General features: G+C 37.7%; 1 protein-coding gene across 1 annotated transcript in view; it reads right to left on the bottom strand.

The window, feature by feature from the left end:
• RYR2 (ryanodine receptor 2) overlaps nt 1-16,069 on the bottom strand; it is a 510,050-nt gene that overhangs the window by 292,937 nt on the left and 201,044 nt on the right. The window contains exons 24-25 of the mRNA XM_073793696.1: nt 12,242-12,345; nt 4,531-4,614 (exon numbers count right to left, since the gene is read on the bottom strand). Coding sequence (XP_073649797.1) covers nt 4,531-4,614; nt 12,242-12,345 — 188 coding nt within the window. The remainder of the gene's footprint in view (nt 1-4,530; nt 4,615-12,241; nt 12,346-16,069) is intronic.

Below are 16,069 nucleotides of genomic sequence, written 5' to 3' on the forward strand. Positions count from 1 at the left end.
GAAATGGGTTTCTCCAGCCAAGTCCCGCCCAGCGAAGGCAGTAGGGCGCTCTCATGCTCCTCCTTCTCCAAGGAAGAGGTATCTCTGCCACATAAATCAGCCTGACAAGCACCTTCTTGGAGGTGGGGTGGTGCTGGGAAAAGTTTCTCCTACTGCTTCCGCTGTGGCCAAACTCCTGTTTCTTTTTTCGTTTGTTTGTTTTCTTTGTTCTTTTTTTTCTCCAGTGGTGTGTTGGCATCTCTCTTTGGGAGGGCTGGACTTCTGCAAGTTGTCTGTCATGGGCGCGTACCTGCCTGATTCACACTCACCGGATTCTAGTCCCACAGCCAGGAAAGGGGCCCAGGCAGCCTCACTGGCTTCATTAGTTCTGCAGCTTATAGGGAGGTTTCTCTATCTCCTACCAGATGCACTGGTGCGCAAGATTCCTCCTGGGTCCCTGAGAGCTACAGCTGCAAATTGCAGAAACCCCACAAAGGGACTCTTATTCATGTACGGGTATCTAATTCACTCATTTATAAAAGGCGGATGAAAAGGAGGAACATCTTATGCTGTCATGTTACAGACATCACTCCTATACTAGGTATTTTAGAAACTGGGGGCCTTGCAGTAAACAAAGCCCCGGCCTCTTATTGAGTGCATATTTCAGTTTAGGCGCCCCAAAAGCTAAACGAATAAATAACGTCAGCTGTAGAAGTGCAAGTGAAAAAATAAAGCAGGTTAATGATCAGAGCATTATAGATAGAATGCTTAAGGAAGACCTCTCAGAGGAGTTTATATCTAAGCAAAGACTTAAATGAAGTGAGTGTTCTTTTGTGTTTTTTTCTGATGTAAAAAGTCCTTCTTCACCTCATGGTCATGAAGATATTCCACTTGTCTTCAAAAAGTATTTTTGTTTTGTGCAATTGGGTCTTGAATTAACCTGCAAATGTCTGTGCATAGCATAAGGTAGAGACCTAACTTTTTTCTATTTTGCTAGTCAATTATACGAATACCACTGATGGAACAGTTTTCATTTCCCCACTTATCTATAACAAGACCTTTGGCATAGGTCAAATTTGTATATATGCATGTATATATTTGGGAACTCTGTCTCAATTTGTCTATCCCAATACCATTGTAACACTTCCTTTATTACCACAGTTTTATCATAAGTCTTGATATCTAGCAGAGCAAGTTTATCTTCTTTTGTAAAAGACTTCTAGACATTCTTGAACCTTTGAAATTCCACATGTATTTTAGAATAGCTTAGCAAGCTTCTTAAAAACCTCTGTTGGCGGAATGACTGGAATAGTATTGATTCTAAGATTAATTGGGGGAGAACTGATATATTTGTTGTACCATCCATGATCATGATCTATCTCTATTTATTTAGATAGTCTTTAAAGACTTTAAATCCAATTTTAACATTTAGTCTACAGAGGTCTCGCACCTCTTTGGTTAGATTTCTCATCTACCTTAGGGATTTCTTTATTTTTCTTTCTTTTGTTTTTTTTTTCTTGCACTTCTAAATGAGATTTTAAAGGTATTGATCTAGCAATACTGCTGTACTTATTGTCAACAAATAATACTGTAGATCCTCCTGAGTTTTCAATGCAATAACATTACCTGCTATTGACAACAGTATGTTTTCTTCCTTTCCAAAACTCATAATTTTTTTCTTGTCTCATTGCATTGGCTATATTGAATACATCAGGTAATAGTAGTTTATATAGTAGTTTATATGTCTTTATGTCTTTATAATAGTAGTTTATATGTCTTATTCCTGAATCCTAAGGGAAGAACTTTGGGGTTTTATAGATCATTGGTTGCTATTGGCCTTTTGTCAGGTTAAGAAGGTTCTCTCAGATCATTGCTTGCTAAGAGTTCATATGCTTATAAGTAAAACATTTTATGAAATATTTATTACTAAATATATTGGTAGGATCATATGAATTTTCTCCCTCACTCTAGTGTGAATAAATATATTTTCTAACATTAATCCATCTTTTTATTACTGGAATAAATTTAGCTGGGCCATAATATACTGCTAAGTTTGCTAATATTTTACTTAGCATTTTTTTGTATCTATGCCCATAAGTGAAGCTGGATTACAATTTCCCTTCCTCACACTACCCTCATCTGGGCTTTATTTTATTATTTATTTTATTCTCAGATAATAAGCTGTAAAGTGCTGCTTCTTTTTCATTTGAGATTACCCATTCTTAAATATTTGCTGGAAATCAATAGAAAAGTGGTTTGGGATGTGTGTGTGTATTTTAAACTATTAATTCAATTCCTTTAATAGCTGTAGCTCTATTAACATTTTCTTTCTTCATGGGTCAGTTTTGATAATATTATCTACAACTGTCAATACCATTTAACTTAGAAACTAATTTGTTAATTATATAAATTTGTTACAGTTTGCGGTCCCTCTTGAAAATATCCCTATAATTGCTCTAAGAAATATTTCTTTTTTCTTTTATCAATCTTTTCAGAGATTTTTCTTCCTGCTTATTAGGTTTCTAAAACATGCTTTCTCCAAGTATTGCTTTAAATAAGCAACTCTTATGTTTTGATATGAAGTCTTTGCCTTTGCCATTCTTGTATTTTAAATTTTCACAATGATATGTTTGATCTATAAGCTATTTAGAACTATGTTTTAAAAGTTTTAAATATGTCATGACTTTACATGATTTTTTGATTGTTACCTCCTGTGATTCAATAAATATGATATTTACAATATCAATGTCCTCATGTTGTAAAGGATGTTGAGTTTTATAAATGTTCCATGTGTTCAGTGTTCTATATATGTCAAGCTTTTAATTTATAGGGGGTTAAATTGTTATTATTCTTCATTAATATTTATCTGTTACACATATTAGTTTCTGGGAGTTGTGTTAGGAATTATCACTATGATTTTACATTTGTCTATTTATTTTGGAAAATCTATTAATATTTTGCTTTCTTGATTTTTCGAAACCATTTGACTTGGTGCATACGTGAGGAGTATTAGCATAATGCTTATTTTTTGGATCCTTATACATATCCTTCTTTCCTTAATTTTGCTTTCAGAGTTATTTTGTCTTATATGAGGCAACTGACAAAAAGGAAACTGCAGTTTCCTTCTGAACAATATTACTTGGCATCATGTTCTCATGTTTTTTCAACTTTCCACGTTCTGAATTTCTTGATGTGTCTCCTTTAGCTGGGTGTTATTTTTGTGAGGTGTATACAACGTGAGTTATCTTTCTGAATCTAATCTGACAATCACTATATCTTACCTGGAGAATTTCACTGATTTCCATTTATTGAGATTAATGATATATTTGGATGTATACCTGTCATATTTTTATTTTTAAAAGTAACTATTTTTGGATACACACAAGAGAATATACTTTAAAGCATTCTAATGAAATGAACTCCATTAACCCACCACCATGGTAAAATTAGAACATTATCGACACCTTGTATTTATCTGTGTGCGCCTCCCCTTTCAACACCCCTGCCTATACTCCAACAAAGGTAGTTACTATCCAGAATTATGATGCCACTGCTTTAGAAAAATAGTCTTATCAAGTAAGCATATATCCCTAAAAATATGTACATATGTTTTATGCATATATGGTTTTTAGCATATATGCATATAGGGTTTTAGCCCTATACTTTATATATATAACCTTGTAGGATATGCTGTTATACATATTTTTTAATGGAAGGCCTGAGTAAAAAGGTTCGGTGGCCTAAAGGACCTGCTAGAATTTGCGCTCGCATAGCAAGCACATGGTTTCTACTTTAATTTTACGTTTATCTGGGGTGACGGATAGAAATTACGGAGTGGCTACTTTGTTTTTACCTCCATGATATTACTTAGCACATGTCCAGGACTGCTATTTACACCATGCAGGCCTCGGAAGAGTGGCTTGAACACTTAAACTAAACTAAATAAAGAAAAAGTAATAATATGTAACCGTTATCATTTATTAAGCACTTATACTCATTTAATCCCTACAACTTCCCGTATTCATACCTGTTAGCAGATGAGAAAGCTGAAGTTTTAAGAAGTTAAACAAGGTCACAGAGATTGTAGCATAGCAGGCAAAATAACTCCGAGAGCATCTAGTGCCTCAGTTTTCTCATCTTAAAGTGGAAATGATAACACTGACTGCATAACTACTCCTAAAATACATTTTCTTTGTAAAAATATATAAAATTATACATCTTCTGGTGGAAAGTGGGAAACCATATCCAATCAGTTAGGATGTGGGCATGCGTGTTCACACACACATACACAAAACAAAAATAACACACTCGTAACACACTACCAAATATTTTGTGAGCTTGTTTCCCCTCTGGGCACTGTGATGGACTCTCACCCCACCACGGCCTTGCTGCAGCCTCTAGTGTAATACAGCAAGCTTAAGTTTCGAATCTGAATTTTATAGCTTACGTGTAAGCAAGGCATCTAGGATGCCATCAAGAGTTTTTTGGGAGCAGTAACACTAAATAAAGTAAGGCACAGACTATTTAATATTGCTTAGACATTCAACTTACTTCTTCGGCAGCTTCATTTTTTTCACCTTTTCTTCGGTGTGTTCATCTGATATACCCACATGACATCCTAATGCCAACAAAGTCCTGGAAAAGAAAACCAGACATAAGCTGCAACAATTCCTTCCCTATGTCCAGAACAACCCAACATAACAGCAGCTGGGCATGAGGTATAACAGTCCACCTCGAATGCAGAGAGAAGTATTTTGTTTTAAAGCAAAAGGAAAGCTTACTTAGTTGTAAATTATTTACTGTTGAGTCATGAGTAGGACATTTGAAAATTAAATGTTTCAATTCAAACACAAAAAGGAACATATTGAAAAGTAAGTCTCTCTACAATCCCTTCCTTCTATTCCTGTTTCTTTCCCTAAAGGCACTGATTGCTACTAATTCCTGAATGTCCTGCTACAATCTATGCATATTCTAAAGCAGCTGTGTGTGTGTGTGTGTGTGTGTGTGTGTGTGTGTGTGTGTGTGATTGTTTCTGCTTTCCTTTTACGCATTGGTCATGTGTAAGAGTTCTCCACAATTTGCTATCCTGACTTTACAATATAACTTTGATATATGACTTTGACTTACTGTCCTTCATATAAAGCTGGTTTATTTTTCAATAGGTCTGAAGTGTTCCATTCACTGAGTGTGTCATCATGTCTTACCCAATTCTCTGTTCACTATCTTTTGTTATTACAAACAATGCTGCAATGAATAACCTTATACATTTAATACATGTACTATATCCTTCATCTGTAGGATAAATTCCTAGACATGCAATTACTGGGTCACAGGGGTGGTATGTTTCAGAGTTTGACAAATATTGCCAAATGTCTATAGAGCTGGTCATCATTTATATTTCCACCAGCAAGGTATGACACTGCCTGCCTATTTCCCATACCTGGCCCAACACAGAGTTATCAATTAATATGCTAATGAGATGTCTCATTTACAGTTTTAATTGGCATTTTTCTTCATATAAGTGCACTTGAGCACATTTTTCGTATGCTTTGGCGATATCTGTACTTTTTTCTGTGAAAACATTCCTTGTTCACTTTTCTGTTAGATTTGGGTTTTGTTGTGGCAGTTCAGAAGCCCTTCAAATATATGAGATACGAGTTACAAATATTTTCTCCAGTTGGTTGTCTTTTTACTTTCTTTATGCTGTTCTTTCTATGTAGAGCTTTAAACTTGTTTTTATATAACTGAATTTTTCTATCTTTCAAAAATGGCTTCTGAGTTTTATGTGATACTTAGAAAGAGATTTCCCAACTGTTAAATCACTTGAAGGAACCGTCCTTGCTTTTTTGACGGGGAAGGGGTGGGGCAGGGGAAGCTATATGTCTTAAGGTAGAGGTTTAACTTTATTTCCCAGATGGATACCCAGTTCTCCACAAAATATTTACTGAATAATCCATTTTTACCACTTACTTGAAATGCTACTTTTATGATACACTAAAGTCCCCATATGTTTTTAAATCCTTTTCTGGACTTCCTACTCTAGAAAAATCTCCCTTTCACATGACACATGGGGGTTCCAATTGGCCAGAAACAGTTTATCCAGTGTTTAGACACATTGTATTTTTTTTTACTCCCTTTAATGAATAAGTTTTTGCTGATTTTCCCAAGAAAGATCCTCACCATTCACATTTAGAACTCAACCTTATGAGTCCCCAGACTTAGGTAGAACAACACGCTTTACTATTCATGACAATGAGTGGTTCCACCTATCTCAATAGAATAAGGTGCAACAGCATAAACTTTGTGGATGACAGAATTTCTAAGGTGTGGTCAGTTGCAAAAGGAAGGTAGCAAGTATCTAAAATTCATCTATACTTACCCTCCATCACATTTAAAAAATGACAATATGGAGACAGATATAGATACACACACACACACACACACACACACACACACACACACACACACACACACTGCTATCAAGTTAAATTTTAGGTTATATATGGCAAAATTGAGATGAGCCCGTGAAATTACCTTTGGAGTGTGAAACTGCAGAAATATGGATAGAGCAAGAGCTAACTGAAGCTATGAAATTATCTAAAGAATGTGCCACTTCAGATGAGATTGACTAGCAACAGAAGAATCAAAAATTGACTCACAGAACAAACACAGGCTATGCTTATTCAAACACTGTCCAAGGAACAGGAAGTTTCCTGCCATCATCCTCCATTCATTTATCTATTCAGTAAGTATCTTTTGAAAGCCAGGTCCTGTGCTAAGTTCTGGGGATAAGCTTACAGGCCGGTGAGGACTAAGACAAAAATTAACTATAACATAGAGTATTGCATGCAGTGACATACGTACAGGGCTATGAAAGGGTCAAGTAGGATCCCAAACCCAGCTCTAAGGGAACTCAAGGGTGACAATAACATTGGGATTTATCTTAAATCCAGGTAGTTAAACTTCTGAGTGCGTGCCTACCAAGCAATCTGATTATAACATATGGAGAACCCTGCCTAATACATTAAGTGACGATAATGGCTAGCACCGTATGACCATCGCTACAATCCAGTTTTAGAAGATTTCCATCACCCCATCAGATTCTCCATGCCTGTCTGCAGTCACCGATCATCCCCACCCTCAAGCAATCATAAATGTGCTTTCTGTCTCTAAAGAATTGCCTTTTCTGGGCTTCCCTGGTGGTACAGTGGTTGAGAGTCTGCCTGCCGATGCAGGGGACACGGGTTCGTGCCCCAGCCCGGTAATATCCCACATGCCGTGGAGCGGCTGGGCCCGTGAGCCATGGCCGCTGAGCCTGTGCGTCTGGAGCCTGTGCTCCACAACGGGAGAGGCCACAACAGTGAGAGGCCCGCGTACCGCAAAAAAAAAAAAAAAAAAGAATTGCCTTTTCTGGACATTTCACCTAAATAGAATCATACAGTATTGAATCTTTCATGTCAGGCTTCTTTGGCTTACCACATTCTTTAGGTTGATCCGTGCTGTAATGCACATTAGTAGTTTATTTCCTTTTATTGCTAAATAGTATTGCATTGGCTCTATTACATTTTGTGTATCCATTCATCAGCTGATGGATGTCTGCAGTTTTTCCAGTTTGGGGAATGTTATGTATAATGCTTCTATGAGCATGTCTTTGTGTCAACATAGGCTTTCATTTCTCTTGGGTAGGTACATAGGAGTAGAATTGCTAGGTTGTATCATAAATTTATGTTTAACGTTTTAAGAAACCACCAAGTGGCAGGGCCATTTTACATTCCCATCAGTAATACATGTAGATTTCAGTTGTTTTCTATATCTGCACCAACACTGAGTGTATCTGTCATTTTGATTATGGCTATTCCAGCATGTGTGCGGTAGTATCTCATTGTGATTTAGTTTGCATTTTCCTAATGACTAATTATGTTGAGCATCTTTTCATGTGCTTATTAGCCATTCACATATCTTCTTTATTAAAATATATACTCAAGCGTTTTGCCTGTTTTTTAATTGGGCTGTATGTATTCTTATTACAGAGTTGTAAGAGTTACCTATATATTCTGTGTACAAGTTCTTTATCAGGACTTGTATGATTTACTACAAACCCTATAAATGTAAACTTACATGATTTATAAATATTTTCTCCCAATCTGTGGCCTGAGTCTCCGTCTCCTATGTGGTTTCTTTTGTATTACAAAAGGTTTTACTTTCAATGAGATCCAGTGTATTGATTTTGTTTTCTTTTATGGATCGCATTTTGGGCATCATATCTAAGAACTCTATGTCTAACCCAAAGAGACTTTTAAATGAGAACAACAGACCATTTAAAAAATCTATTCAATGCTATCAACCACACCAAGTTCTCTGAGTAAGAACTCTTTGGTCTTTATATTATCTTTATTAAAACCATTTTATTTGACTTAACACCGTTCAACTCACCCATTTAAAATGGTTTTAAAGTCTGCAGAGGGTGGGGAGAGAGCAGCGTGAGCTGTGGAGCTTGTGCAGAGGTTAGCAGAGAGGCACAGAGTATGGGAAGTGGAAAAGGACAAGCTGGAGGTGGGCTCTCCATCTGATTCCTGTGCTTCAGACAGTAACCTGCATATGCATTCAGCACATATTTGCTACAAGATTAAGTGGCAATAATTGGTTCGTGCTGCAATTTAGCACTTCAGGTATATGACCACCGACAAGAAGAGGAAACAGACTGGCACAAAGCCACAGAGAGAACAGGAGGCACCCTGTCCGTGATAACCATCTGGTATACAAAAGCCTGGCTAGAGACTGAGCTTTATTGCTTATTCGTGGGTTCATTCATTCGAGAAATATTTACTGAGCTCTGTGTAAAGTTCAAAAGATGGTGAATAAAATCAAAATCAGATGCCTGCCCTCAAGAAACTTAGGTCTGGTGGAGTAGAGAGGCCATCCTGTGATTATACATAGCTGGACAGTTTCTATGCTGAGAGATACAAACAGGCTGAGTGCCTATGAAAGGGGGCTTTATTGAATCAAGGAGCTCAGCAAATGTTTCCCGAAGAAGTGATCCGAGATGTAAAGGATGAGAACAGGGCATGGAGGGGAGCATTCCAGGAAGTGGACGTAAAGAAGGGGAAAGGAACGTGCAAACAGGTGTGCAAAACAAAGTCTAGTGTGATGGCAAGCAAGGAAAAAGAAGAGCAGCCTCCTACGTGATGATGGTGGTGAGAAGGGAAGCAAGACCTTGCAGGACCGCTGGGCAAATTAAGGTACTGCCTTTATCTTAAGAGCAATGGGAAGCCATTAAAAGAATTCAAATAGGGAGAAATGACACTAAATATTTGAAAAAGATCAGAGTACAGAATGGGTAAGAGAAGAGCTAGCTTAATATTTCAACTGGATCTGTCGGGACAGTTTTATAGTTTCTGGTGGGGAATAATGGTAGCTTAGGCTAAAGACATGGAAGCAACCTAAATGTCCCTCAATAGATGAATGGATAAAGAAGATGTGGTACATATACACAATGTAATATTACTCAGCCATAAAAAAGAATGAAATAATGCCATTTGCAGCAACATGGATGGACCTAGAGATGATCATACTAAGTGAAGTAAGCCAGACAGAGGAAGACACATATCATAGCGTTTGACTTATATGTGAAGTCTAAAAAAAAAAGAAAGAAAGACACAAATGAACTTATTTACAGAACAGAAACAGACCCACAGTCATACAAAACAAACTTATGGTTACCAAAGGGGAAAGGGAGGGGAGGGATAAATTAGGAGGTTGGGATTTATACATGTTACTATATATAAAATAGATAACCAACAAGGACCTACTGTACAGCCCAGGGAACTATATTCAGTATCCTGTAATAAACTATAATGGGAAAGAATCTGAAAAAGAACATACATACACATACATATATATATGCATAACTGAATCACTGTGCTGTACACCTGAAACTAACACAACATTGTAAATCAACTATACTTCAACTTAAAAAAATGGTAGCTTAGGCTAGGGTGGTACAGTGCTGTTCGGGAAGAGGGTGTCAGAATTTCTGCAGTGCTGTACAGCACACGGATGATCATTCAAATCGGAAGTAAGCTGTCTTTTTCAACAATTTAGGTGATAAAAAAAAATCACAGAAAGAGCAACAAAAATTCATATTCACACGAAATCACCCAACATCCAAATAAGGAATATTCTGGAATAATCGTTTGCTTATTCGTCATTTGGCACTCCTGAGATTTTAAATGAGTAAAGTTGCTAATCTCACCCACAGTATATATATATTTTTTTAAAAAACTGAACTTTATAGAGTGCTTCTTCTGTTAGGCATTACGGTCCTAGAGGCTTTATCAGTATTGTATCATTTAGTCCCCACTACAATTCCATAAAGTAGATACACTATGATCCCCATTTTAAACTGATGCTAAAAAGTCTAAGGTTCAGAGAATCTAAGATTCCCTTTGTAGGAGCAAGTCCTTAAATCTAGACCATCCAACCATCTAGGCTCTGTGTTCTTACCCACTCTGCTCTAGTGCCTATCAACTAACCAAGTGAATAAAGGAAATACATAAAGTACTGTACTTTCTTTAACTACTGGAATTGGGCATAGTGTGAATTCTGGAGAAACAGGAGCTCTTTTCCCCCTAATTTAAATTTTAAAGGAACAAGTGAAATTAGTTCATCATAAAACCATATAAATATTAACAAATATGAAAAGGGTTATTAGCATTCGCCACAGGCAACAGCACCATGATACGTGCGGTCTGATGATTAATCAAACCAGCCACCAGTAGCTGTTAGGAATGAGATTAGGTTACGCGTAGCAGTCAAAGGCTCGACATACCAGGGAGACTGGTATGGAGATCTCTACACTCCAGGCTTCCCAGGATTTGCCTAGCTAGCTTAGCTGTCAATTGCTAAAATGATAGGGAATGTACTGCAAATTTAACTAAAATATCTTAGGCCATGAACTTTCAGTAAAAACATTTTGTTGTAAAAGATGGGCAAATGATGGGCTGCCGTGAATTAGCAAGCTAAATATACAAGCTTCACATCAAGACCACAAAGGAAGACAGGAGACCCTGAACAGGCGGTCACAGTGATGTGCTCTGCATTCCTCATTACAGGCAAGCTTGGTCATTTTTTACCTGTAGTGGTTTCTCAATTCACTCGATTTGTATATACTCCTTTTCCTTTTAAGTTACTAGTAGAACCTAAACTCATTCTAGGCCCAATTTGTTAATTTTCATAAGGAAAATCACTACCAGATCTTTGAAGATATATACCTGGACCCAAATCCTAGAATTTGAAACAGTGTCTAAGTTTTATGTTCTGGGTCTTTGGTAAAATAACTTCAATAGAACTAGCTCTTTGCACTTAACAAAACTGAAACAAAACAGAAAAAGGACAAAAGTATTGGTTTATTCCTAATATAAGCAGGTTTTGAGATAAGTGACCTATTGGAACAAATGCAGTTCTTCGAGGCCATCAAGGATGGAAAAGTGAAAAACTATATACTTAATAAGGTACTTCCTAAGTACTTGCTGATTTGACAGTTGTCTGACCATTACTGAGTTAATGAAAGGACCCTATTTTCTGATCATGCATCACCAAGTCTTACAGTGAAAAACTGTTCTAGACTAGAAGCTAGAGAAGCTGGATCCAGTCCCAGCACAGCTACTAACTAGCTGTCAGGGCACTTGACAGCTCTATGAGAATCCCCGGCTGTGACATCACTGGTAAACCTGAAATAATAACACTCACAGCCCAGTGTGCTGCTAGGAAGATTAACCCAATACCTGTAAGTGAGAGTGTATGTGAAAAGGCAAAGCTCTAAATAAACAAACATACTAATTAGTATAAAGTATCATATGGTATTACCACTAACACTAATAATAAATGCCATTATCCAAAGCTCAATGCAATACCTTAAATTGGTATAAAAATTTCTAAACACTTGTTCAAACCTTCATTTACCTAGTCACACACCGGTAACAACTGATGACTGACATTCTGAGGAGCACTGCATCCAATGCCAAAATCCTTGTATTCCGAGATACCCATAAACATCTGTAGAATACTCTTTGGGAGATAGTTACATAGAGCACAAAGACATAAAGTTAATATGCTCAAAGTCTGTTCCAAACAAATACTGATCCAATCTACCAATGCATTATGGAAATTTCTAACCGGAATTAAAATGAATGAAAGCATAATATCAACACTCGGTTTCTTTCGTGTAATACAGATAGGAAGATAGGAAATGTAAGACACTCACTTCAGGGTCTCAAGCGACATCTGTAAGTTGTAATTGCGTTCCTGTTCAGGCAGCTTGCAGAACTCCACCAGACACGGGTGCTGTCTCTTATTGTCATCTCTAACCTGAAACAGAACAGGATATCAACATATAATAGTTTCTAAGGTCAGATACTAGCAATGGCGATCTAATTGCATGGAGGAAAGCGAAGGGGGAAGCAAGAAGGGAAACCCAGACCATCACCCCAGCTAAGCTGCCTCTGTCATCTCCCAGGCACGGCTAATATTGGAGGTCAGTGGTCAAGCCTGGCATTGTCTGGGCTTCCTGATGTCTTCCATTTGGCACCGTTCCTGGCCCCAGTGTCCATGCCTGCTCTACCCTGAATCCCCCATGCCCACTCTCCCAGCAACTTCCAGCATTTGCTTCAATCTTACTTCCTCAACGAGGCTCATTCTGTCCGCCTTCCTAATATGCCAATCTGCCCACCCACCCTACTTTTTTTTTCCCGTAACAGTTACCACCTGCGAACAGACTAGGTCTTCATTTATTGCATTACTGTCTATCTCCCTGCAACTAGAATGTATGACCAAAGGAACAGGAATTTGACCTCTTTTGCTTTTTGACAATGTGTTCCCAACACCTAGAACATGCCAGGTACATGGCAGGCACGGAACAAATATTTTGTAAACTGAAATGAATTCTACGTAAGAAGGTGTAGTAATCACTTAGTTTTGATGTGCAGGAAGTTTTACGTGTTTAGAGCCAAACAGATTAGAGACATCAATGAACATCATGACTGATTGATACAAACTCTTGGAGGTGGTTCCAGCTGTTCATTTCATCCCATGTAAGCTACTTCTGCTCTCACAAATCACTCCAGTGCTTTACCGAAGTCAGTTAACATCCCACAGCCATTTTTCATATTAATCCTTGAAAGCGTGGATTAGCAATCAGAATAAACTAAATTCAAGATTTTAGGGATGAATTAATGAGAAAGATGTTCTGTACCCTTGCATTAGTAATTAGGTTTTTATCTTCTTAGAGACCTAATTACACAGGCATTACTGCCATGGTGACACCACGATCACAGCCATATGCTGCCAGGGAACAAATTACTCCACGGTAATAATTACCAGGCTTTATAAATGCCACATAAAATGTAGGTAAACACGAGTAAGAATTTTTTTTTAAGTTTTCAGGAGTCGCCAAGTTAAAAACAAGATAGTTATTCCTTTCTTTCCAGTGATCATTGCAAATGAACAGGACTTACACAAAAGCATATAGTTTATTTACTTATTCAAGTGTGTAACTTTGGAAATGAAATCTAGAGTTACAAAATGTAACACTAAATTCTAAACATAAAGGTAAAAATGAACATGCCCAATTCCGGAGATAATTTAATCTGTGTTCGTGTAATTTCCACCTCCCCTCTATTCTCTACGCCAGAGAGTAACTGACCCCATCATCCTCTCGGGTGTCCAAGCTAAAACCAGAAATCTACCCAGATTTCCTTCCCTCTCTTATCCACATCCCATAGTGGAACTTCAAAACATCTGCAGTCATGTCTCTCCGGCCCCACTGCCGGCACACAGTTGGGAAACTCACAACCTCTCACCTGGGCCACCTGAGTCCTCTCCCTGACCCCTTTTCCTGCCTCCAGGCTCACTGCTCTTCCACAAAAACAGCAGAGCAAATATTTACCACCTCCTGGAAGCCCTCCCTGATTTCACCAGAAAAGCTGTAAATATTCCTCCCTCACAGTTAGTATCTCCATTACAGTACTTAGCTTGTAATTGTTTGTGTACCTATCACTCAGCTAAACCAGAAGCTCTTAAAAAAGGCAAACTGACTAAAACAAGGTCTTTTCAATTTGGTGACCCCAGTACCAAGCACATGAGGCGAATACTAGGCAAAAGGGACACACAAATGCCTGAATGGACGGGCCTGATGTTATTCCGTAAAATAGAGCTCTTACGTGATGCTCCTGTGAAACACATCGCAAAGACATTTAAAGAAACTAAGTTCTTTCCAAAAAGTAAAAACAAACAAAAAACCCCAACTTATTCAACAGTTCAAACTGCTCTAAAGTGAAACACAGTTGAACACTTCATTTAAAATGTCAAAGAATTTATGGAATTAGTCTCAATAACAGGGATGTACCTAAGTCTAGACTAACAGACATCATAAAGTCAGGGATGGTGGCCACTTATCTGAAAGGAGTTTTAGGAAAGCCCTTGTCAAAGAAGCAGGACACAAGGTCAATTATTACACGGTAGAACAATGTGAAATCTCCTCACGTGTCAGTTTGAGACTCTCCCACATTGCTGACCCTCTGACATGATACCTGGAGCTGTGCCTGCCCAGAAGGAGCCCTAAGAAAACAACCGTTTCGTGCTACCAGCAAGTATTTGAGTGTGTTCCTTGTCCCAGGAAAGGTGCCAGGTGCCAGTACTACAGCAACAGACTAAGTGCTTAATCTCCACCCTGGAGGCCCAATAAACATAAGCCCAAGGTTGCTTTAACCAGCCAGGACCAGGTGAAGGATAACTGGCCACAACCAGGATGGCTCAGAGGCACCTTATTCTCTTTCAGTCTCATCTACAGACTGGCAGCATTAGAAGGTATGGTATTGAAATGAACTGGATTCAACTGCAAAAACAGATAATAACGAGACCTTATATTTCCTCTTTTTTTAAAAGAAGAAACATAAGTAAGTTCACTGTAGAACGTAATCATTTAGGCAATCTTTAGAAGCTTGCGATAGAAATCATCTTTCTTGAGCATAAGCCTGTTAAACAGTTCCTGTTACTGTACGGGTTTTTTTTTTTTTTTTGGAGGGGAGTTGTTATGAGATGTTTTTAAATCCTAGCCTGTAATTATCTTTCTCCAAATTTTGTCCATAACTCAAATCTCTGCCTCATCTTGAACCTTGTGGTAAATTCTGTCAGTAACTCTTCTGGCAATTCGCTAGGTACACCTTCATGATATCTCTCCTTTTACTGACTTTAACTGACGGTAAATATCTTATCTAGCATTTACTCATTTCCTCTATTTTTAAAAGTCCATGACTATAGCACAAAACTGTACACTTAACAAGGTAACTTTGTAAGTGCTTGCTGATTTGACAACTGTCTAACCATTACTCAGTTAATGAAAGGATCCCATTTTCTGATCATGCATCAGTAAGTCTTAATAGTGAAAAACAATTCTGGACTAGAAGCTAGAGAACATACATCCTAGTCTTAGCACAGCTACTAACTAGCTGTCAGGGCATTTGACAGCCCTATGAGAATCCCCAGCTGTGACATCACTGGTCAAACTGAAATAATAACACACAGCCCAGTGTGCTGTTAGGAAAATTAACCTATTACTTGTAATCGGGAGTATATGTAAAAAGGCAAAGCTCTAAATAAACAAACATACTAATTAGTATAAAGTATCATATGGTATTATCACTAATACTAATAATAAATGTCATTATTCAAAGCTCAATGTAATAAGTATGACTAGCGGAATACACTCATTTCTATATTCCGTCAAATATAAGAAAGTGTTACAACCTTTGGGATACTTAGGCTATTAATATCATAAAAATGAAAGTGTTGCCACAGTCCTGTTAAAAAACGACATATGCTACACTGGGATTACACGGGAAGTTGTTTTGGTTTTATTTCATCTAAATTTTATTGATAAACTGTAAACTAAGTTCTCTGAAAAATAATCATTTGGAAACGCATGCAGTCATTATTTCTCAGCCTCTCTTCCACTTACGAAACCAACTTGAATCTTTGCCAAGAGCACTTACACTGCTACGTACAATGGGGACTAAAAGAAGTGAAACATCGGAGG

The sequence above is a fragment of the Tursiops truncatus genome, chromosome 16, assembly GCF_011762595.2.
Source record: "Tursiops truncatus isolate mTurTru1 chromosome 16, mTurTru1.mat.Y, whole genome shotgun sequence".
In the NCBI taxonomy this organism is placed as follows: Eukaryota; Metazoa; Chordata; class Mammalia; order Artiodactyla; family Delphinidae; genus Tursiops; species Tursiops truncatus.